The sequence below is a fragment of the Prionailurus viverrinus genome, chromosome F2, assembly GCF_022837055.1.
Source record: "Prionailurus viverrinus isolate Anna chromosome F2, UM_Priviv_1.0, whole genome shotgun sequence".
Lineage (NCBI taxonomy): Eukaryota > Metazoa > Chordata > Mammalia > Carnivora > Felidae > Prionailurus > Prionailurus viverrinus.
The window spans coordinates 10,283,447-10,307,806 of NC_062578.1; the positions used below are offsets into that span (position 1 = coordinate 10,283,447).

The 24,360-nt window shown below is 45.3% G+C and overlaps 1 protein-coding gene across 1 annotated transcript in view; it reads right to left on the reverse strand.

Moving 5' to 3' along the window:
- NSMAF (neutral sphingomyelinase activation associated factor) overlaps positions 1–24,360 on the reverse strand; it is a 62,092-nt gene that overhangs the window by 2,294 nt on the left and 35,438 nt on the right. Inside the window, exons 10-28 of the mRNA XM_047841707.1 lie at positions 22,025–22,154; positions 19,582–19,653; positions 19,113–19,221; positions 16,039–16,215; positions 14,352–14,431; positions 13,709–13,799; positions 13,550–13,613; positions 12,334–12,385; positions 12,096–12,216; positions 11,560–11,691; positions 10,750–10,792; positions 10,041–10,204; positions 8,443–8,551; positions 7,054–7,112; positions 4,486–4,553; positions 3,606–3,673; positions 3,065–3,188; positions 1,503–1,586; positions 190–340 (exon numbers count right to left, since the gene is read on the reverse strand). Of these exons, the coding sequence (XP_047697663.1) occupies positions 190–340; positions 1,503–1,586; positions 3,065–3,188; positions 3,606–3,673; positions 4,486–4,553; positions 7,054–7,112; positions 8,443–8,551; positions 10,041–10,204; positions 10,750–10,792; positions 11,560–11,691; positions 12,096–12,216; positions 12,334–12,385; positions 13,550–13,613; positions 13,709–13,799; positions 14,352–14,431; positions 16,039–16,215; positions 19,113–19,221; positions 19,582–19,653; positions 22,025–22,154 (1,898 nt within the window). The remainder of the gene's footprint in view (positions 1–189; positions 341–1,502; positions 1,587–3,064; positions 3,189–3,605; positions 3,674–4,485; positions 4,554–7,053; positions 7,113–8,442; positions 8,552–10,040; positions 10,205–10,749; positions 10,793–11,559; positions 11,692–12,095; positions 12,217–12,333; positions 12,386–13,549; positions 13,614–13,708; positions 13,800–14,351; positions 14,432–16,038; positions 16,216–19,112; positions 19,222–19,581; positions 19,654–22,024; positions 22,155–24,360) is intronic.

Here is a 24,360-nt window from a genome sequence, read left to right on the forward strand (position 1 = left end):
AGCAGCGTCCGCCGTAGCTCTCCTGGAGGTACAAATGGCCCAAGTAGCCCGTATTCTGCCACGAAGCAGCCTTGGATACAGGCGAAACTACTTCTATCGGCAGCCTGTTTTTCTTTTTACATTCTTATGATTTCAAGATAATAATTCTGATTCCCCCAGTATCCTCTGTATTAGAAAGGATAAAACTACCTGGGCTAAAAGCAGCATCACGTATGGTCCCCGAATGGCACGGGATCTGGTGCAGTATGGTGGCCGTGGTGAGGTCCCAGATACTCACTGTGCCTTCTCTGGTGCCTGAGACCAACATCGTACCTGCGGCATTTAGGCTAATTGTATCTACCTGAGGAAGGAAACACATAACGTAATCCATTTAGAATTACGGTCACCGTGGTTTCCCTAGGCTGACTCGACTATGTGCACATGATGAAGGTTAAGCTCTAACGGACAGTGTACTGATGTGGCTAATGCAGACGTGTTTCAACATCGCCTACGCAGTTACTGAAAAATGAAATTCTTCATATGCTAGTGAACAAAATGAAATATTGCCAACGTAAATGGAATGCAGTTTTAAAAGAGCCTAAAATTGGGGTGCCCGGGTGGCTCAGTCGGTCCAGTGGCCGACTTTGGCTCAGGTCATGATCTCGTGGTTCGAGAGTTCGAGCCCCTTGTCGGGCTCTGTGCTGACAGCTCAGGGCCTGGAGCCTGCTTCGGAATCTGTGACTCCCTCTCTCTGTCCCTTTCCCACTCACACTCTCTGTCTCAAAAAGTGTTAAAAGAAATTCTTTTTAATAGCCTAAAATCGACAGTTTCTGAATAACTCTGTGAATTACAAATTGTAACGAGGTACCAAACTGAGGCACAGGTGATCCATGTTATTTGAGGGATTTCGGAGAAATGGGGATCTCTTGGGTTATATTTGCGTGCGTGCCTGGAATCACATACTCTAAATATTTCCGAACCTTAGCTCGTCTGTCGACCACGCAAATCAGGTTTCAGGTCACCACCTCAGAGAAGAGACGGTACCGTGAGCTCCAGTGGGAGGAGCAGCTGTGTGGCCCACTGGGTGTGGAACGAGCGAGGGGAATCAAGTGCGAGCTCTGGTTCTGCCCCAGGTCATGTGCGCCCGGGCCACCCAACACCAGGTTTACGTTCTTGGCTGTTGGAGGATGTCCCGCTAGACAGTCCCTTCTACTAATGTGCTGGAAAACATGAGAGACGATGGGGAATACTTTCTTGCCCCAAATAGTTCGAGGGGATCTAAACAGTCCTTATCATGCTCAGAAATTGGATTGGACAGTAGCTGATTCTCAGAGAAACAGCAAATTGGAGAAAAAAAGGCAAAGCAGACTTGGAAACCCAGAGTCGAGTCAAAGAAAAGAACGGAGAGCCCGTGCTCTCCTCCCACAAGCGAGATAAAATGAAGCAAAAAAATGAAAACACAGGTTAAGACCAAGAACAGCCCACCCTCCCTCGGGCTCAGGCGTGTCGTTGCTGGTACTCACACTGACGTCGTGTTCCAGCTCGGCCAGCATGTCAAACTGGTGTCTTTTGGGGCATGTCGTTTCTGCAGGAACCCCGGACCACACCTAGGGTAGAACGTATCACGGGAGGGATTTGCAAACATTCAGAGCGAAAGCATTTCTAACACATCCAAGAAGAGTGCCCTTGACCAACCAACTCCCATTTAACCTATTTGCCAACAAAACACAGCTGTGACTAAGTGCTTCTGGCTCCCTCCCTGCACTGCCCACGCTTCTGTTCCTGCCACAGGCGCTTGCCCGGTGTCGACTGCACCTGTGTCTGTTCCTGTCCTTTGCACCTGCTGTCATCGTCGTGGTCTTCATGTGAACTACGGAAACCTGACTGCAGAAGCGCTGTGGCATCCGGTGATGTTTCGAGAAGACCCCAAAAGGCAAGTCACCGGAAAAAATTGCCAAAAATGCGGCGCGGGCAAGAAAATTTGTAAGAATGGGGGGAAATCCTGAAAAACTCCAGAAGGAATTCTAATAGTTTTAGGTTCCTGCTTGCTTTTTACATAAATGCAAATTGGAAACTGAGGATGGTGAACGCTGGTGTGGTCTCTGCAAGACAGTTGGGCAGGATTCCAAAGCGAAGGCCAAGGATGCCCCACGTTGACAGAATGGTGAAGGCGTGTGCATTTGTATGTTCTAACTTTAAGTCGAATGCATTCTCTTTTCATGATTCCCCACTTCAGCTTGATGTTTTTTGATTAACTGCTAGTTCAAACTGTGAGATGAGAGGACTCCTACTGCATACAGTTGGCCCTTGAACAATGCAGGGGTTAGGGCTCTGACCACCCCTCCCCAACCCCCCCCCAACGCCATGCACTTGAAAATCTACTTATAACTTTGACTCTCCCCAAACTTAACTACTGTACTGATTGCCTACTGTTGACCGGAAGTCTTACTGACAACATAAACAGCTGACTAACCTAGTCTGCATCTTATATGTATTATAGACTGTAATCTTACAATAAGCTACAGAACATAAAATGGTAAGAAAATCATAAAATAGATTTACAGTAGTGTATGGATTTACCAACAAAAATCCACGTATAAGTGGACCTGAGCAGTTCAAACCTGTGTGATTCAGGGGTCCAACTGTTCCACCTCATTTAACCCCCTGGTTGAGCGCATAGTACAAAAGTCATGAAGACTTCCTATTAAGAGGTGCACACATTAAACAAACACAGGCAGGGGCGCCTGGGTGGCTCAGTCCATCCAGCTTCCGACTTTGGCGCAGGTCATGATCTCACAGTTTGTGAGTTCGAGCCCCGCGTTGGGCTCTCTGCTAGCAGTGCAGAGCCCTCTTTGGATCCTCAGTCTCCCCTCTCTCTGCCCGTCCCCTGCTCATGCTTGCTCTCTCTCTCCCTCAAACATAAATATTAAAAAAAAAAAAAACAGGCATTAACATTCAGGATCTTTATGTATCACTTATACACTTTGTGAAAAATAGTGAAGTGACTGAACACATGAACAGACAGCAGAATGGTTTATAATACTTGTATTATCCTAACATTTTAAGCTAGAAATTCTATGCAGACCTTCACTGTGGAGTCCCACGATGCGGAATACAGCCGGTTGTCATGCCAACAGATCTTACTAACGGCATCGTCGTGTCCCATTAACGTGTCCTGGCGTCTTCCAAATGCTATAGAATAAAAATAGCTAACAGACAAGATAATGAGAACTATTAAAAAGCATTCCAGCTTAATTTTAAGACCCTTAAACACATTTCAAGGAATATATCGTTTTAGTTCTCTACTTAGACCCACTAGAATTACAAATTTACTTGTTCTCCTGTTATCAGGCCAAAATACTCAAAATCTGAATTTAAAGCTAGAAATCTCCAGGTCTGGCTCATCTGTGTTTTCACCTCCATTTAACACACAGAGGAAAACAGAGTCCAGTTGGAGAACTTATTAGATTCAAATGCGGAGTCAAAGCCATCAGCACTACCCTTCTGTAGTATGTGACAATAGCGCAGTGTCTCCCCAGCGGGAGACCTGGCCCTTCCTGCCTCTCGTCCGCAAAGACAGCGGGGCCACTCGAGGGATTACACGAGCAGCCCACGCAGATACATACACATTGTTGTCCCACGAAGAACTGATGACCGTGGCGTCTCCTGGCAAAAGCAAACAAGATGATAAAGCCTGAAATACAAATGGTTTGACATTAATGGTTTACGATAATCAGCAGATCCCGAACATGGTGAAACTATCTTGGGAGCCCTCCCCTGCCAAATCAATGCTCACGTTCTGCTTATTTTGGCCTTCCTCATATTCAGGGAGTCTTTTTTTTTTTCCAACCGGCCAATTCCAGAGGCTTAGTTTCCTCCCAAACGTAAGAAAGGAGGTCAAAGTGTGTGCAGTGCGCACGGGTCTAGCCTGAGGATTTTCAGGGGCTCTGGATGGCTCTCGTGGCCCTGGGCTAGAGAAACTCCTAACACAGGTGAATCGTGGGGTGGGCAGAGGTGGGGGCTTTATTTATCCTCAAGAATCCTCTCTGGATCATACACTTCCCATGCGTAGGGAGGACTTCAAAAATTCTTTAGGGAATTTCAAAACCTTTCGGATGGTTTACATGAATAATAAAGTGTGTCTTTTTCGGAAGAACTGGTTTTCTAGTATTAGGTGTCCTATCAACTCAGAAACACAAGTTATTTATTAACTACAGTAACAGACAGTTCCAGAAAAGCACAGATTTATTAAGTAGAGAATTCTACTGAGTAGTACTTCAAGTTTTCTAGGCCACAAATGAAAACACGGTATTATGAGAAAGAGGTACCCTGAAAAAAGTTGAAATTGAACTTAGAACTAATCTAACTCAGGCATTCTGTGCACACCTACACAGGAATAAACCCAGTTGTCTGGGGGAGAAATGAAATGCCATTATATGTGTGTTGAAAACAAATTGCTACGTGAATTTCCATGGTGACGCTGACTTAAAAGTAAAATGAACTCACCATATTTGAAAATGATATACTTCTTTGTAGCATTTTGGATTCCTTAGAAAACATCTTCAGGGTGGAATCTAATAACGAGAAGGCAGACACGTGAGAAAGATTTCCTGACCCTTACAGAGGACAAAGAACAGCCAGAGGCCAGCAGGCAGTGGCACACTCTTACGGAGAGCTGGGTGGCAGGTGGGGGGCTGATCTGCGGCCCATCTGGGCAACAGCACTGGCGACCTGTAACCCCTGGACGAGGAAATTAACATACCAGTAGGGGCCTCGCACGCTGCTGACATTTCAGCATGACTGAACACAGAGCTGGCCCAGTCACTGACAGGAGTTAAAAGTTAAAGAGAAGTAAAACAGCAATTTTGAATTAATGAAAACAAAAATCTTGCCAATATCTGTTTTTTTTTTCTTTTTAAACAGCCCAGTTAGAGTGTGATACCCTTGAATTAGCGTTTATGGAAGAACCACTCGACTTTCTAAAGGATAATAAAGTAGGGATTATAATGTCCTTGCCTAACAAAGGTGTAGCGAAACAATTTCTTTAAAAGCCAAGATTCACAAAACTTACAATGAGCTCAAACGCCCCATATTTGAAACATGTAACAGCTCATTTCCTAATCTGTAAACATATAACGCGATAAATAAAAGGCCCGAATGAGTTTTAGGCAATTTCTTCTGTACAGTAAAAGGTAACCTCTCAACCTAATTTTTGCAACATCAACACACACGAGCCCTGAGACTTCGTAAAACTGAAGATTCTCCAGGATTAGCTTGGAAACAAAGCCAGAAGAGTGAGCACATTACCTGAACTTCACCCTGTGGGGCGTAATTACTTCTGAGACTTTCCAACAGTGCTTCTGATTCTAAAGAATGCCCCTCCTATTGGGCATTTTTGAGTATTCACCCCAGGGTCTACAAACGCTCACTAATTTGGGGCATCCTATAGAAAGCCATAAGCCAGCCTGGGGGATAAGGATGCTGTTCTCAAAACCAAAGGTTCCCTGCGTGTGCTGGGGGTGATCCTGTCAAAGGCGGCTGTAAGAGCCAGGCTCACAGGTGATGGGTCCCCGCCGAATGCTCACGTCACTAAACGCATCTACCACGTATGGGAGGAAGAAAGGTCACTTTGGGGTGGTGATCTCGATATGTATAAATCAGTAATACAAGTTTTATCAACAGAAGAAACCAGAAAAAAACCAATGCTTCTGACTTAAACCTCTTTCTCCTTTATTTGTCAAATTCGCAAAGAAGCGACACAATGCTTAATAAAAGCCTCAGAGTGGCAAAGCCTTGACACTCCTAAGACTCAGGGTTTTACAAGGTCATACAAGTACAATGGACTAAAGGATTTAACAAACCATGTCAGGCAAATCCAGCTAAGAACACAGGCTCTGATTGAAGCATTTTGTCTTGTGTTATAATGCTGGCACATTCAGCGGGCAGGATCCTGGCAAAACACGGATGGCTTCCTTCTACCGGAGCAACACCTCCGTGACCCCAACAGGGCCTGGGTGCGTGTCCTGCATGTTCACTCCCTTTGGTCTACAGTACGATCACTTTATGTTTTTAAATTTATTTTTATTCTATTTTAGAGTGAGCGTGTGAGTGGGGGAGAGGGACAGAGGGGGAGAGAGAGAGAGAGAGAGAGAGAGAGAGAGAGAGAGAGAGAGAGAGAGACTATTAAGTAGGCTCCATGCTCAGTGTGGAGGCCAACTTGGGGCTCCAGCCCACGACCCCGGGGTCATGACCTGAGCCAAAATCAAGAGGCGGACACTCAATCGACTGGGCCACCCGGGCGCCCCTACAGTAGAATCGTTTTCTATACTTTGTGGAAAATTGTTTCATGAAACCTGAGGCTGTACTGGGAAGGGAAAGGAACGACGTGCTACAGACAGTAAACCACAACTGCAGAACCAGAGCGTAGCAACTCTCGTTTATCTGAAGGTGTCTGGTTAGCACCATTGCTGACCTCCAGCGACAAAAAATAGGATTTCCTCTGAAAAACGCTAAAGAAGAAGTACCCTCAAAAAACAGCCAGCTACTAACTCTGCCAGAGCAATTTGTAAAACACAAGCAGGACAGTGAAGACATAATTTGATAACGCATAAGAATATTAACAGTGTATGAACTGGGTTTCCAGCTGAAATCGACATCAAACACCCTGAAATATATACCAGGGGACAAGGACGAAAACCTTAGCGGCAAATGCGCCCCTTCACGCTCCGCGCCCTGGGACGCCCTCTGCTGGACACTGCGGCACCCCATCCAGCCCCCGGGCTCAGGACCTCAGCCACCCCCGAGGCAGAAAGGGCCCCACCGAGCAAGCAGATGGGAAACTAACGCTTTCTGTCCCTTAAGTTTCGGGAAACCTTGTCAGCAACACAAAGGCACTTGCGTGATTGTTTCTGGCAAACTACGAGGAAGCTGCGTGCTAAACGCCACAGCTGCTCAAAATTCACGTTTTGGGGAGGCAGCACACTCAAGTACAAGCCCCTGACCGAGAGTTAACAGACTTCGCAGCTTGGACGTTTCGTGCTTCCGGGCGAACCACCTTTCGGGCAGGAGACCTACCTTGCGACGTGGTGAAGACGGACGAGCCGTTGCCAGACACTGCGATTCCAGTAACCGCCCTGTGTAAAAACAGACTTTGATAAATCACCATCGACCGTGTGCCAGACGCGAGTCTCTTCCGAGTCTCCGATTTCATCTCGCCAAGCTCCTGGGATTCCCCTCATCACATCTGTCTGCTGGATCCGTCCCACCCTTGACACCCGCCACAGCCAGATCATTGCCCGGGAGCCTCTCATTTCCTCTGGGCGATGCCCGTGGCTAGAAATCATCCCCACTCCCGGCTTCCCTGGCTGCCACATTCCAAGTCACACACCGTCCTGACAGCTGGAAAAGTGGGATGCTTCTCCTTCCGTTCCACTCTCCTGGACCATCTCCCAACATTACCGAACCCCTGTCTTCTTCACGCTCGCTCGCTCGCTTCATGGCGGAGTCGAATTTACCTAGCATCTGTTCACCGATGACACCCTTGTCTGGTTCTGCCATTTCCTCCTAAAGGACCCTTTGCGTATTCACTGCCTTGGATGATAAGGCCCCTTTCTGTGCATCACGTGGAGAAGTTGAGACAAGGGAAAGCCTCTGTTGTAATGAGGAAGGCAGGACGCTTTCTTTTCAGGAGGCTGTGCTCTGATAGGAAGCCACTGGTCTCAAGTAGGTGGCACATTCAGTTCCACCCATGACCAGTGGTGTATGTGGCATCAGCACGTGGGAGGGGACGTCTGTGTCCATGGGACAGGACAACGGGCCTCACCCCCGAGCTGGCGTTTTCTTATCTGTGACAGGATGGTTGAGGGGACGTCAGTGCTTCTGAAGCCTTTCCAGCACAGTGCGTGAATGACCTGACGGCAGAAGTCTGAACGCCCGAAACCCCTCTGGGTCTGACAGCAGGCCCATATTTTTTGAAAGGATAGGTGTTATTTTGAAAACTCCTGTCGAACTTAGCCCTTTAATCTCTTTCTCTCTCTCAATACACACATTTGTTGTAATTTTTTTACAAAGACACATTCTCCCCTACGATATCAGTAAAATTCAACACCTGGGGAGGATACACTGTGCTTCTGCCATGGCTCCGCACCATCAAAGCCGAGTGGGCCGTGCGCCCCAGCGTGCGAGGCACAAATCTACCTGCTGACTGCAGACCCCATCCTGTGCTCTAGAAAGACCAGGGGTAGAAAGGACAGCATGGGATGCTGACATAAATTCATTTTGTGCCAAACTCTGTTTCCCTTACCACACTGACCTCAGATGGCTGATCACTACAGACATTTCGGGGGATAAAAACCGATCAAGACAGCACTGAAAGAGAATTTCCACCCCCTTGACTCCACGTAAAACCTGGGGCCCCAAGCCAAGACCCCGACCTCTGCCATGATGGCACAGAGACACTCTTACTCTTTGTGGATTTTATATCGCTCGTGTAACTGCAGTTTGGTGATGTTATTCCAGGCCAGTGTTTTGCTTTCTTCGGTCAGGTCCTCAAAAGACTCTTCACCTGGAGAGACTACATTGAATTGTTGCTAAGTGAGTCAACTCAATTACTAACGTGCAACCCAGGCAACAAATACCAGAATCACCATATTTTCTATTAAAATCAAACGACCAAGGAAACAAAATGCCCCACTGAAATAGAACTGCTTTGAAATGTACCTGCTAGGCAGCTCCATGTTGGTCAAGGGAAAATGATAAAATGTATAATCTAAGTAAGATAAAAATCCTGTGGGGAAAGACTAAAAAGTACCTATGTGGTAACTGAAGTCATTTTAGACTCTTATCAGCGTCTGCAAAGTTTTCACTCGCCCCTAGCTTAGGAACCTCAGGAAATACAGACTGAGTAACTACTTCCTTGTCAGTAATCTTGCAAAAACCAGTTTCCGAAAAATGCTGCGGTGTCCTTTTGGTTTTGAGGGGGAGAAAGAGCAGTGATACGATCAGAGCTACAAGTGCCCCCGGACGGGACCAGCGAGGCCATCCCTCCTGTTTTATGAGCGGCTGGCACAATTACCCTTTCAAATCATCACAAGACAGTGGTATGAGCCTGCTGACTAAACAGGGCACAGGTTTAAGAGGCATCACAAGACAGTCCTATGGTCTCTATGACTTAACCCCGTGGGACGTGACCTCTCAGAGAACTCCCAGCCAGCCCTGGCTCAAGGGCCCCTGTGAGCCACGCCTCCACGCCGGAGGGAGCACTCAGCTGTGTGTGCACAAGCCCGAAGCTGTGTGTGTGCCCGGAACAGACGCACAAGCGCAGAGGAGGAGAAATCATGTGACTGTGCTCCCCATGTTCCACGTCCTGTCAGACTCCTTCTGGGAGCCGGTGGGTTTGAGGCTGTCCTATGTGCCATGTACAACATGGATAACGGGATAAAGGGGAGTATTCTTTCCTCCTTTTCCAAACACTAGATGTGAGAACAGGCAGGGTCGAGTTCAGTTTGAGCACGTAGCACATGCCTGGCACACAAGAGAGACTCCGGAAATGTCTGTCAAATGACTGAATAAGGAAAAAGAATTCAGTAAAGAAAATAAAGCACCTGGAACTCAAGACCTGTGTGTGGGGAAGGAGGAGGAGAACTCGGGATGGAGGAAGTCATTTCTGGGACAGAGCCGGGAGGAGCCGGGTGAAGCGGCAGGGCCAGGACGCGTCCACGCGGACGTGGGAGCGGCTAAGGACCGAACGGCAGCGTGGAAAACCACAGAGAAGAAAGAGAAGCAGAATGCTAACAGAGTACTGCCAGGTCTCATGTGATGTAACACTACCAGAAAATAAAAGTAACCTGGTTTTCTCTGAAGTCAGTAGTCAAACACAACACAGCGACAAAACCAGGCTTGTCGGAGTCGTTTCTCAGCTGAACTGCAGTAAGATGGCCAAACACCCACCTCCAGGGAACGCAACGGCTCCCGCTTCAGCTACGCTTCAGAATCTTCTGGAACATCTTCTTCAGAAAAGAGCAACACAAGGTGCTCACGTTTATTCCCTTTACAAAACGTACCTGGAGAATCCACTAGGGGAGCATTATGACCGCAGGTCTGGGAGAAACTTTTACACTTTGGGGTGATCCGTCGAGGATGGGGCGTCACAAAGAGCTGTTTTGGCGTCTGCCCAAATTCCAAGATTTGGGTTAGCATGGCCACTTTCTCATCAGGGTCCTCGATGCTTTAGGACAGAACACAAATAACGCAGTGAACCTCGAGGTTCCAGTTAGTTTCTTGAAAGCACAAACGTCAAAAGATGCGGGTCAACGCGAGAGGTTAACCCTCACATAGCTGCTGTTGAGCAACAGCTATGTGCCGGGACGGCTGAAGCCTCATTACAGGTTGTTCGATCATTTTCTGAGGCTCCGGAATGTACCTAGTGGTGAATGCAAGATACTATTCATTGTGAAATTTCCGTACCTTAGTATTATTCACAGAGCTGCAGCCATCATTTAAAGAAGTACTTGTTTTTTTATTTTAGAGACAGACAGAGTGCAAGTGGGGGAGAAGGGGAAGGGGGGGTAAGAGAGAAAGAGAGAGAGATTGAGAACCTTAAGCAGGCTCCATGCTGAGCACAGAGCCCAACACGGGGCTTCCTTCCACGATCCTGGGATCATGACCTGAGCCGAAATCAAGTCAGGCGCTCAATCGACTGAGCCACCCGGGTGCCCCGATAAAGAGGTATTTTGTAACTTAAGTAGAAACTCCTTACAGACATACAAATACCTGTTCAAGTCTACACCTCCTTCGTAGGTCAGCGGATGAAATACTGAAAAAGGAGATGAAAAACACTATTGAAAGAGGTCCTGTTTAGATAATATACACGCTGTACAGAGTTCTGTTTTTTTTTTTTTTTAAACTCAACAGCTTTAAATTTTTATTCAAAGAAATTGACGGTCACTTTGCAAAAATGACTAATAATATCCAACAGCAATAAACATCAACTTGGGCTATTATCTCTCACAGAGCGGAAATCTCATCGGCAGCTCAGACAGTCTGTTATCTCCGGGTGTTTCCCCACCAGCACTTCAGGCCCCCACCCCCACCGCCCGCCCCGGGCAGCACAAATCACCCCGCACTGCCCCAAACTTTCAGCTCAGCCACCCTCATGAGTGACACCGGAAACCTGGAGGCGGTAAGAACCAGGCTGAGGAGGAGGTGGAATTCTGCCCGCGTCTGTCTTTCTGCTCAATTAATAAGACACTCTGGGGCCCTTCATGGGAACGGAGGGTGCTCTCCTAGTCTATCCTGACTGAGTTTTACTTGAGATTATTGGGTGGGATGGAGAGTACATGCTAAAACTGGAAGGCTGTAGAAAACACTTCTTGGGATCATGGTAAAGTTGATGTTCTTAAGGCAAAAGTCCTTCCCCCTCTGTGGCTCAGTCTCTGATCCCAGAGGCGGGTGTCAGATGCTTCTGCCGCATCAATGCCTCAGTTTTTCTTTCTTCCTCTTCTTTTTTTATTTTATTTTTTATTTTGGGTTTGCTTTCGCTTTTATCAAAGGCTATAGGAACTTTCCGAGACTATCACGTACCATTATGGGCCCCGACAGCATCGGTGCCTTTTTGCTTGTAGCCAAATATTAGATCGATCCACTCATGAAGGTGTTCTGACACGTAACCGCTTTCCAACGCCTCTTTGCTCTTCTGGAGAAAGTCCTCGGGACCTATTAGATTAGACTTGATCAAAACATCAGTCTTCATTTGTTTTCTCCCATTTCTTGTCTGCCCGTATGCAGATAAAGCTTCTAGGAGAGGCAAGAGGTACATATTTCTTAATGAGGTTCCCCCCCCCCCCCCGCCCCCATCACATAAAATATAAATTCTGGTGGGAAGCGGGGGGTGGCAAAAGTCACTTTCACAACATTTAGGTCTTTCAAATACATATCAATGTTTTTGCATCTTAGACTCACAGACCATTTCTGATTTGGAATAGGACTGCTATTGCCTCATTTACATAGAAAATTACACCGTCATTTAAAACCACCCAGGCAACTATACATAATAATACTAAAATGGCACTGCCGGGTGAGGAACTGTTGTAATTCAGTACTTGCATGGCGGTACTCACTCCGTGCCCAGGGCGGAAGTTCAACGTCATCCACCATCTGCCCTCCTTGTCTCTTGCCCAGATCCAACTTCAGACTATTAACTAAAAAGCTGACATCATCGCCATAGAATTCTGGAATCAACTGAAAGTGTCAGGGGAAGAAAAAGAAAGAAAAAAAGGAAAGGAAGAGCAACGAATATTTTTTCAAGCAGTTGGAAACCACAAGCCCAGTGAATCATTAGCTTCAATAACCGCTTACCTCTTTGAAGTCTGTGGCACCATCCAAACAGTTTTTCCAAGTTTCTGCAATACTAAATACAAAAAAAAAAAAAAAAAAGAAATCAACTGATCTGAACGCTCAGGTGAGTGAAACAGCAACCGCATCGGGGTCTATGCAGCTAGGTGTTGGTCTACACTTGACCTGCAGGGACTCACTTCTCTAACTCACAATTCTCAACATTTGTATGAGGATCCCCTTTTACAGAAGAGACACCTCCCTGAGCTCATGCAGAGAGGGACACGGGGGAAGGACACAGACCCAGACGGGGTGTCTCCAAGTCCTTGCCGGGAGCCTCCGCCCACACAGCGGCCGGTGCTTAGACACGGAAAACCTAGCACAGCCGTTGTAACAGCTCGTTTCAAAAAGGAATTATAAATAAACAAGCGTACAGTTTAAAAAATGACCGGAGAGGCACAGATGAAAAGATTAACAATGAATATTATCTCAGCATGGTGGGAGGCCAAGTGAACTTAATTTTCTTCTTCATATTTTCTGATTTTTTTGCAAGGAAATATTACCTTTACAATAAAAAAGTTAAATGCTCAAAGGGAATTATATTCAATAGTATTATTTAGAATAACAAAATGTCAGAAATTGTCTAGATGTCCAACAATAGAAAAACTGCTAAAATACTTAAATTGTGGCACACATCAGGATATGATATGGGAATTTTAAAAAATCACTGTTTTGAAGAACATGTAATAATATGGAAATATGGAAAACTTCAACATCTAATACGAGGCTGCAACAGGCAGGACAAAAGCTGTATTTAAAAGAAGTTCTTGGGGCGCCTGGGTGGCTCAGTCGGTTAAGCGGCCGACTTCGGCTTAGGTCACGATCTCGCGGTCCGTGAGTTCGAGCCCCGCGTCGGGCTCAGTGCTGACAGCTCAGAGCCTGGAGACTGTCTCAGATTCTGTGTCTCCCTCTCTCTGACCCTCCCCCATTCATGCTCTCTGTCTCAAAAATAAATAAACGTTGAAAAAAAAAATTAAAAAAAAAATAAGTAAATAAAAGAAGTTCTTACAGTTACACACACACACACACCCACCCACGACTAGAAAAAGCCTGAATGGAAAAGATATACCAATCAGTGATTCTTTACATCTCTTGACATTTTGGTATCCAGTTTTTGGAAGCAAACACATTGCATGTTTGTAACTAGAGGGTTTAAAACACGGGAAGCATTAGGCCAAACCTGTTGAACATTCTGTCTGCATTATCAAACCTTCCGTTCTGCAGGCACAGCATGTACTCCGGTGCTAGAGGGGAGATCAGAGTAAAGTGAGACCACCGAGTCACCGAAGACGCCACGTGAAATAGCACCGCATTTGGGAGCGAGGGTAAAGAACCTTACCGATCCTAACAAGGTAAAACAGCACGTAGCCCGGAGAAGAGTAGTGACTGCCGTACATGAACTTTGGCTCTGGCATTTCCTGGTAGCGGCTCTACAACACACGGAAGAAGATCCTGCTAAGTGCTGGCCATGAAAGTAACAACTGACCCAAGTAGTAAAAGCCTCAGCTCGTGGCATGGATACATTATATCCCCTAATTTCTCTCTTAAATAGGAATAGAAGGAAGGAAAAAAAAAAGGAATGGGAAATAAAACTGCACACACACACAGTATTCCTGTGATAAGTACTTTGCTTTTCTTGGCTCAGTGGGAACAATGCTGGGCTGGATTGAATAGAATGGATTTTATGCATCTCTTGAGCAATTTACCAGAGCACCTTCATGAAAATAAATCAGTCAACTAGTGATCAGTAAACTCCTACTTCCTGAATTGTAGGCCAAAGATGCAAATGGCGGGTGAGCAGCGAAACCCATGGGGGAAGGCAGCGGGCAGAGAGGATAGTAAGAAGAAATATGATGTAGATCCTCTGGTCACTCGGCAGAGTCCTCATCTAAGTCTTGGAGAAATGAGTTTCCGTTACTATAGACACAGAGGCCATGGCTCGTGGAGTTGTTTAGAAGCCGGGTATCCCCAAACCCACATACCAGAAGTCTTTCCAGCCGTTCCTTGTTTAGAGCCCCTACTGGCCTGCTGAGATCCCGGAACGTTCCCGGATTGGACAAATCTGTAAAAATAAATACATTTTTAAAAATGAATTATTTTGGGGCGCCTGGGTGGCTCAGTCGGTTAAGCGTCCGACTTGGGTTCAGGTCATGATCTCACAGTCTGTGAGTTCGAGCCCCACATCAAGCTCTGTGCTGACAGCTCAGAGCCTGGAGCGTGTTTCGGCTTCTGTGTCTCCCTCTCTCTGTGACCCTCCCCCATTCATGCTCTGTCTCTCTCTGTCTCAAAAATAAATAAATATTAAAAAAATTAAAAAAAATGAATTATTTAAAATAAAGCAAACAAGCTTATACTTAAGAACCTCACTTCCCACACAACAGATACACATGCACACATTTATTTCCACAAATAGTTTTTGAAAAACTTGAGACAGACCCATTAGAATTCTAGTGTTTCTGATAGTTACTTATGCAACTGTAACGGTTGCAGCCTGAGCTTTAAGTTAGCAACAGTCACTCAAGAGTAGCATCTCTAGAGGCGCCTGGGTGGCTCAGTCGGTTAAGTGTCCGACTTCAGCTCAGGTCATTCTCTCCCGGTTCATGAGTTTGAGTCCCATATTGGACTCTGTGCTGACAGCTGGAGCCTGGAGCCTGCTTAGGATTCCCCTGCCTCTCCCCCTCCCCCTCCCCCATGTGCGCCAATGAATGTGACTCTCTTTCTCAATAAACATTAAAAAAAAAAAAAGTAGCATCTCTAATTGAAAATGCCCTGAATATTGATTTTTTTAAAAAAAAAGAACTACAAACAAAAAAAAACCCAAAAACCTATATTCCAAGGAAAACAACAAAAATAAACACATTTTAAAAGCTAGTATTCTACAAGATTTATGGTTTAAGTTTGAATTATAGTCAACCTTATTTTTCTTATTTTTCTATTATAGCACAATTTGAGAATTGGGGACTGAATATTAGCAGAGAAATAAATTCTCATTCTTAGAAAATCTGTTATTCCCTTCAAGTGTGAGGGTTCAATCAGTCAACTGTCAGAAAGAATTTACTGCCCACAGTACGTTATTTAGAAATACTAGAAAATAAAATTATAATAGAATCACATTTTTGTTAGAAGTAATTTGAGAGATAAATACACAAAGTTAAAATGGTTGCCACTCATTTATGTAATTATCGATGGTTTTTATTTCCTTCTTTAAATATCTCAGTATTTTTTACATGTTCTGGAATGAATAATTATTACTTTTGGCAATCTCATTTTTGAGCGTGAATTTTAAAAGTCTATGACAACCTGGAACAAACTTTCAAAGTGAAAAACGTAAGTATTTCTAACGTGGTAATTAGAGGTAATGCTGGTAACTGGCTTCAAATCGTCCGCCTACTTTCTGGGCAGGTCTTCCCGGAAGTATGGCGGGGGAGGGCGGGGCTTTTGTGAGGACTAAAAAAAATTGAGATAGTGGAGAAAACACCTATGAAACCCATATATAATTTATGGAACACTTATCCAGTGTCTCAGAATGGACATTAGCAACCTTCACTAAAAAAAACAAAAAACAAAAAACAAAAAATCAAGATGAGTTCTAACGTGCTTACATATCACAACACGATTCTCAGTGAGAATTCATTCTTCCCTCTACAAACTCGGCGCGGCGGCAATTACCCAGTTCTGCGCTGCAGTAATCGTTTATTATCCACGGAAACACCGGGTACTGAGAGAGGTCGTTGCAGCTGCGGTCGGCCAGGTTGTTGAGGTGCAGGAGGTACTGGTAGTTGGAGAGGTGCCCGCGCTGCCACTGCAGGGTGTAGCTTTCGGCCGTGCGCTCCGCGACGTGGTGCTCTGAGGAGGACGGGGCCCGCGGTCACCACCGAGCTGGGCGAGCGCTGGCTACGTGCTACTGGGCGCGTAAAAGCCAGGTGCTTTCAACGGAGGCCCTTCAACGCGTTTTTGAAAAACACATTTTAAGAAAACGAGGGGCGCCCGGGGGGCTCCGTCGGTTGGGCGTCCGACCTCGGCTCAGGTCATGATCTCACGGTTTGCGGGTTCGAGCCCCGCGTCGGGCTCTGTGCTGACGGCTCGGAGCCTGGGGCCTGCTTCGGATTCTGTGCCTCCCTCTCTCTAAGCCCCTCCCCCGCTCACGCGCCCTGTCTCTCAAAAATAAATGAACATAGGGGCGCCTGGGTGGCTCAGTCGGTTAAGCGGCCGACTTCGGCTCAGGTCATGATCTTGCAGTCTGTGAGTTCCAGCCCCGCGTCGGGCTCTGTGCGGACAGCTCAGAGCCTGGAGCCTGTTTCGGATTCTGTGTCTCCCTCTCTCTGACCCTCCCCGTTCATGCTCTGTCTCTCTCTGTCTCAAAAATAAATAAACGTTAAAAAAAAAAAAATAAAAAAAAAATAAATGAACATTTAAAAAAAAAATTTAAAAAAAAAGAAAGAAAACGAAAAGGAGGCTATGGCTGGTTTTCACCAAACAGCCGTTGTGTTGTGTGACTATCTCCAAGATCCAGGAGGGAATATTATCACATATATGGTATAAAACATACTTATGTATTAGATATATGAAAGAAAACAAATATGAAGGTATGGAGCAAATATGTAAATTACATGGTAATGCATAATACTTACTATATTATACATAGTCTGCCACATATACAAAGTGCTTGAGTTTTAACGCCCTAAAGAAGCCATGGCCATTCGTAAAAGCTTATTTCCTCCATTTTTTTATGCAATCAAAACAAAAATAATCTTTCAGTCTTCTTTTAGATTAGGAAGAGGTGTACGGCAGCTGGTTTGCTAATGCCTGTGCATTATGTATGCGGGTGAGGAGCAAGGCTGAAGGAGAAAAAGGTCTCTGGCAGGAAAACCTAATTTCTCAAATGACAAGAGCCAGAAGGGCCACCCCCTCTGCCGCCCAGAACACCTCAGGAAACGTGGAATCACTATGTGGCACCAAGGATAGCTTTCCTCTCAGAGAGCATAAAGTGACTGACTGCTCTCTTTTGTTGAGAAAATTCTGCCGTTGACCTGTTGCTGGCCGCACCAAGCCACTTATCTAACTCATCTGCTGGTTCAATATTTATGATTTACTTTTACCACGTTGCTTCTCCGACCAGCTACGAGGAAAGGGGTTAAAAAAATCAAAATGCTTCTTCTTCTCATTTCCCACACTCAGAACACCTCAGGGAAAGTCTGACCAACCTGAGGAATAATACCAGAGAGAATAAGGAAGATTTGCAGAAGACAGGTTTTTAGGTCATGGCAAGTTCCTTGACTTGAGATTTGAGGACTCAGCATGAAAGTTGAGTTTTTTGTTGTAATCTTGTTATATGGTTAGAGAAATAAAATGAAAAAAAAAAAATTAATCAGGAGGCAAGAAATAACAGTCAACTCACATCAGAGCTATACTTAGGCATTCAATTAAACGTTAAGAGCTTAATGTGAGAAGAAAAAAATGAACTCTAAACCTACTAGAAAATAAAATATATTTCTTATTGAAAATAAACGATTCTGGGGCGCCTGGGTGGCATAGTCGGTTGAGCGTCCGACTTCAGCCAGGTCACGATCTTGCGGTCCGTGAGTTCGAGCCCCGCGTCAGGCTCTGGGTTGATGGCTCGGAGCCTGGAGCCTGTTTCCGATTCTGTGTCTCCCTCTCTCTCTGCCCCTCCCCCGTTCATACTCTGTCTCTCTGTCCCAAAAATAAATAAAAAATGTTGAAAAAAAATTAAAAAAAAAAAAAAAAAAAGAAAATAAATGATTCTTCTTTGAGGGAAAATTCCATTTCCAAGGGAGTAAAAGCAGCACACAAAATGAAGATGGCATTCATAAAAGCCCAACATCTATTTTTGAAAATCAACCCATTGTAGTTTTTACGGTTTACAGACAACTCTGTAAACAAGAATAACTCAATTGAACCATATACAACTTCATATCGTTTATGCCTAAAAAGAAAAATATAGGTGTTCTTTCTAACAAAGGTGGGAAAATTCACATTTTTATGGAAGACTGAGGAAATATTAATTAAAAGCAAATCAAGTTGGCTAAGCATCTGACTTCGGCTCAGGTCATGATTTCATGGTTTGTGGGTTTGAGTCCTACATCAGGCTCTGTGGGGACAGCTCGGAGCCTGGAGCCTGCTTCAGATTGTGTGTCTCCTTCTCTCTCTACCCCTTCCCGCTCACGCTCTGTGTCTGTCTCTCAATAATAAATAAACGTTAAAAAAAATTTTTTTTTTAAATAAAATTAAAAAAGCAAATCAAGTCCCATAGTACTGTACTGAGTACAAAAGGCTCATGTGCACCTTTGGTGCTGTTCTTCAGCTCTGCGATTAAGACCACAGCTAATGCTCACAGACACATGACTGGGTAACTCACGGCCTCATATTAAGAAACCGAGTCTTGGTTTTCATAAACGAATATAAGACATGAATGAACATAGAAACAATTAGATGGATTCTTTATAATTCATTCAACGTGGGAGTTGTTAAAATGTAAAAAACATTTAAGTGTATTTATCAAGAGTTTTTAAAATACGCAATTGGCATGAGCTATTACCAAGTTTCACTTGGTTTTCAGAGGGCCATTTTGCCAGCCACAGTCCCTGATGAGGAGAACCAAGTAGACCCGGAAAGGGGATTCTACATATAGCAAGCTTCTTACTTCCTACCCCAGGCACTTCGGAGTTCAACTAGAAGATGAACAGAATAGAAGGAATAGATACAATGAAGGGTGAGCACCAAACCTAGATACGTGGCAATATAAAAATAGAGGTCATCTCTGTCTTGAGGTTCATAGAACTTCAGGTAGATGTCAGAACAGAGGTCATCCTCGGTGCAAAACACTTCCAAGCCCTATAAATTCAGAAAGAAAACAGTAAAGTAAATAGCGTTGTATTTATCCTGAAATCTCAAAACAAGCTATGTAAGTACAAAAGCCTTTCAATTAAACATTTCTATTTTTTATCTGTAGGTCTTATTTATTTATAATCTCCACATATAAATTTGATTTAGTGATGTGTGTGTGTGTGTGTGTGTGTGTGTGTGTGTGCACGCACACAGCTCATCTGAAAGAAAGACTCAGAGTCAATGTGCTTATGACAACATACCTGCACTTTTCAATCATGCCCTGCGTGTGTACAAGTGGAGAAACCACTGGCTAAACTGAAGACATGACAGTCCTCCACCCAGAAGGGACACTCCACACGAACTCACCAAAGGCATGAGGCCATGTCTCCTCTTGTAAATGCGGCGGACATCCTGGAGTGTTATCTGCACCACGGGTTTCTTTAAAAGTAGAAAGGCAGCTTCAGACATCAACACTCTGGCACAATTAGAAGCTGTCCTTTAGTATCAGAAAGGTGAAAAAAAGGGCCAAATCTTGCTTTTCCAAAGCGTTACATGTGAACAACTGGAAAGGGAGATTTCATGGGGCGCCTGGGGGGCTCAGTCAGTTGAGCATCTTGGTTTCAGCTCAGGTCACTGTCTCACAGTTCGTGGGATCGAGCCCTACTTCGGGCTCTATTGCTGACAGTGTGGAGCCGGCTTGGGGTTCTCTCTCACCTTCTCTTTCTGCCCATCTCCCACACAGGCACACAGACGCACTCTCTCCACTTCTGGTTTTACATGCTGCTCTGCCCTTTTTCTTTTCCTTTTTTTTTTGTTTTTATTTGTTTTTAAAATGTTGATTTAACTTTGAAGGAGAGACAGAGCACAAGCAGGGCAGAGACAGAGAGAGTGGGAGGCACAGAATCCGAAGCAGGCTCCAGGCTCCGAGCTGTCAGCACAGAGCTGGATGTGGGGCTCGAACTCATGAGCTGTGAGATTGTGACCTGAGCCGAAGTCGGATGTCCAACCAACTGAGCCACCCAGGTGCCCCTGGTCTGCCCTTTTTCACGAACTTTGTGACCTTGGACAAGTTCTGTTACCTTCACTCAGTACCCAAAATATGATAAATGTGCTAATCAATCTATCGATCAGGATACTGCCAGGCTGCTGCTGAGTGACAAGGAATATTAACATGCTGGTACAGGTAACTTCTCAGGAATTTTGCTTTTTATAGATCAATGGTTTGCTTACAACTGACACAGTACATCTTTTTTTATTTCTGTAATCATCTTTATTTCTGTAAAAACTACACTGTGTTAAGGCTCATAAACAACTACACTATTAAGCAGGTCCTCTAAAAGTTTTGTTCTTTATGAGGAAGAATATTTTCTTGCTTCTCTAAAGGCTTAAAACACTAGTAAGGGGAGAGCAAGGTTAGAAAAGCCACTGAGGGGGTCCCTGGGTGGCTCAGTCAGTTAAGCCTCCAACCCTGGGTTCCGTTCTGGGTTTCAGCTCAGGTCATGGTCTCACAGGTCATGGGACTGAGCCCCACATCCGGCTCCATGCTGACAGGGCAGAGCCTGCTTGGGATTCTCTCTCTCCTTGTCTCTGTGCCCCTCCCCCACTCTCTCTCCCTCTCCCTCCCCCTCCCTCTTAAAATCAATAAACTTAAAAAAAAAAAAAAAAGCCACGGAGATTGGCTAAAAGGTGACACATCCGTGCTTTTCCCAAATGAGAGGGAAGAGGAGCCCGCAGAGGCCAGGATGCGCAACTGTGGAAACTGCCTGAAGACTGGTCAAGGATCCTAGCCCAGAGATTTGGGAGGGGATGTATGCTCATACTGTGGATTCTCAAGCTATGGCACATACTCAGGTATTTTCCTACAAGTTTTGGACCCAAGCCACAGTAACAGTAGCGGCCAAGCCAAGTATTACACCAGGAGAGAAGGCCCATCAGCAATGCGTAGGGTCTACTGCAGGGCTCGGTGAGGGTGCCCCGCCACCTGGTGGACAAAATTGTCATAGCACCACTTTTCACACAAAAGTATTAGATGTTTTAGTGACATAGTGACCGAGTGACCAGCCAGGATGCAGCATCCTACGACAGAAAACACGTTCTTTAAGCTGAAAGTCGCACCAAATGGTCCGACTGCCTTATCATGGTGTATTAGGATTTCTGTTCTTCTAATGAACCAGGCCAAAAAGGGGTGAGATCCAGAGAAAGCTATAAATCTTTACAAACTTTTAGTGTGAAAATCTGAGTTCAAGTTCACTTTCTGGCCCAGTAAGCCTAAAGCCATTGTGAAAGAGGAGCCTGTTTCCAGAGCAGAAGCACTATAGCTGCCCCATTCCAGCATCCGCACACACACCCCGCGCTAGCTGGCAGAGAGGGCCACTTCATTCGCTCCTTTGCATATGGAGACCTACTGAGTTTGTTCCTAATTAAAGAAAAACAAAATATACCACATATACAAACGCATAAACAGATGTACAGAAAACATCCATTTCTCGAAGTGCTTCCGAGTAGAAAGCTGTAACAAACCTCCACTGGCTCTTCACTAAAAGTGGGAGGGGCAGGGTTTCTTTTCACTGCACTGAGAACAAGTGATCCCCAAATTACGGAAAAGACATCAGAAGAGCTCAGATCTGGATGAGCAGGCCTCGAGATGACACAGGGAGGCCTGTTAAACACGCAGCTGCTGGAGGGGAGGGGGCGGATTCTGATCCTCGCCAGGACAGGGGAACACTGTAACTGCGAGGTCAGGCTCACAGGGAGGATGAGTAGTCTGGTGCTAACCCAGCTGTCCCGCTGACCCTGTGTCCTTCCTCACCGGGTGGCCGTTGAGAGGCTGGAAATACAGGTTTGTGTCTGTGATGCACACGTGTCCAGGGTTCGTCACCAGCGGGGTCACCATTTCTGCCTGGCATTCCATGTGCAGCTTTTCAGAAACGCTCTGGAATCTGACAATACAGTTTGCAGCAAAAGCAAGAAAAATCAGAAATCAATCGAATTTCTAGGTTTAACTTTCTCTAAGGGAGCTATATAGCCTGACTATGCACGAGGTGTCTAAACACGACATTTAATACAAGAACAACGGTAATCTAAATTGGTTGCTTAAATAAAACTGGCATTCTTTACACAAAACCCTGACATTCTTTTAAATGGCATAATGAAAACTTAAAAAAAACAACAACAGATGAACTTATGTATCACAGAAAACAGACAAGTAAATTACACTAAATAATCCCTTATACCTCAACTCTTCTTCCTCCCGACATAAACTGGCCTTGAAACCATTATTTTTAAGTTTATTTATTTTGTGAGAGAGAGCACGCACGGCAGAGGGACAGTGAGAGAGGGACAGAGAATCCCAAGCAGACTCAGTGCTCTCAGCAAAGAGCCTGACACAGGGCTCGATCCCACAACCATGAGATCATAACTAGAACCAAAACAGTCAGGTGCTCAACTGACTGAACCACCCAGGTGCCCTGAAACTATTCTTAGATTAACGTATTTTGCTGTTTGGGGGCCACTAAGCCCTATTTTTATAGTCCCATAAGTCTTCTGGGACTTCACATTCTACTTAGGAGAAATGGCATTTACTTCACATTCTACTTTGGGAGGCTATGAGTATATAATTACAATCACTTGCATGTCAATTCCAAGGTAGTTCTTTTGTGGATTTACTGCAGAAAAACCAGTCGCGCATGATTTTTCCACTACCTCCTCCTAAATCGTTTAGTCAAAAAAGCCCATTTTCCGTTTTTTTTTTTTTTTTTTTTACTAATTAAAACAAAATAGAGGGGAAACAACCATGTCATCGATATTTTAAAGCAATTCCTTTGTAAAAGTAACTGGGATAAAAATAAATCTTCCCTGGGGCATCTTGGTGGCTCAGACGGTTAAGCATCTGACTTCAGCTTCAGGTCATCATCACCTGATTCGTGGGTTTGAGCCCCGTGCAGGGCTCCGTGCTGACGGCGGGGAGCCTGCTTCGGATCCCCCGTCTCCCTCTCTCTCTGCCCCTCCCCTGCACATGTGCACACATGGACTCTCTGTCTCTCTCTCAAAAATACATAAATATTAAAAAAAAAATCTCCCCTGCAAGTAACAATGGGACAAAAGCCCGCGGGACAGACTTGAGGTTCCTTGAGAAGTCAAGGGGACCTCAGAGCTCTCACCCTCACCACAAAAACCAGCTGGAGGGCTACACAAGCCTTTTACAAAGCCATCAGAAAGCTTAGATGCAAAGAAACCTAAAAGAAGAGAGAAACAGCTGGGTGGTGGGAAGAGGAATGACCTGTGTTAGAAGGGGAAGGGCTGCGGGATGGAGAGAGGTCTGCAGGGAAGCAGAAGGCAGAGTCAGGACTGAGAGTGGAGGAGCAAAGATGCTGCCAACCGGGGGGAAAGCAGAGGGAGGTCGCCTCCGGCTCCGAAAGCAGGTGGTTCAGCTCCACGGCATAAAGATGGCTCTAGGGATCCTCTGAGGGCTCGGATCCCAAGCCCTGCTGGAAGGAAGTCTCAATCGCCCGCAGCAGAGACGGGGAATGGAACGAGGGCTGCAATGAAGCCCTGACCCCCCTCGATCAGGGGTCACATGGTCAGCACCCTGTCAGAGCCTCAGCACAGGTGGCCGGACAGAAGAAGGGGGTGCACAACTACTTTTGGAGGTAAATAGTATTTAGTTCAGTCTCCACGGTTCTTTTTAAAACCCAACACTCAGCACACGATAACAAGTTACAAGAAACACAAAGAATCCAGAAAATATGACCCATGCTCCTGAGAGAAAAGATTCAATGGAAGATGACTCAAGGTTGGATCCACCACAGGGAGACTTCAAGATCATAAACACACTAAATATCTAGAAGATGAAGAACATATGTGAAGAGAAAGGGAATTTCACCGGAGGAATCAAAACAAGGAGAAAGAACCAAGAGGAAACGCTAGGAATGAAAAATCTGGATAGGAGAAATGAAGAATTAATTAAACAAGCTGAACAGACCGGACGTAGCAGGGAAGAAGTCGGGTCAGGCTGAAAATGGGTGAATAAAAAGTGGCCTGAAACAAAATGATACAAAAAAAAAGAACACAACAGAGTATCCGACAGCTGAGGGAATATACAAAACACACAGACATAGGCATAACTCCAGTTCCAGGGGAAGAGAC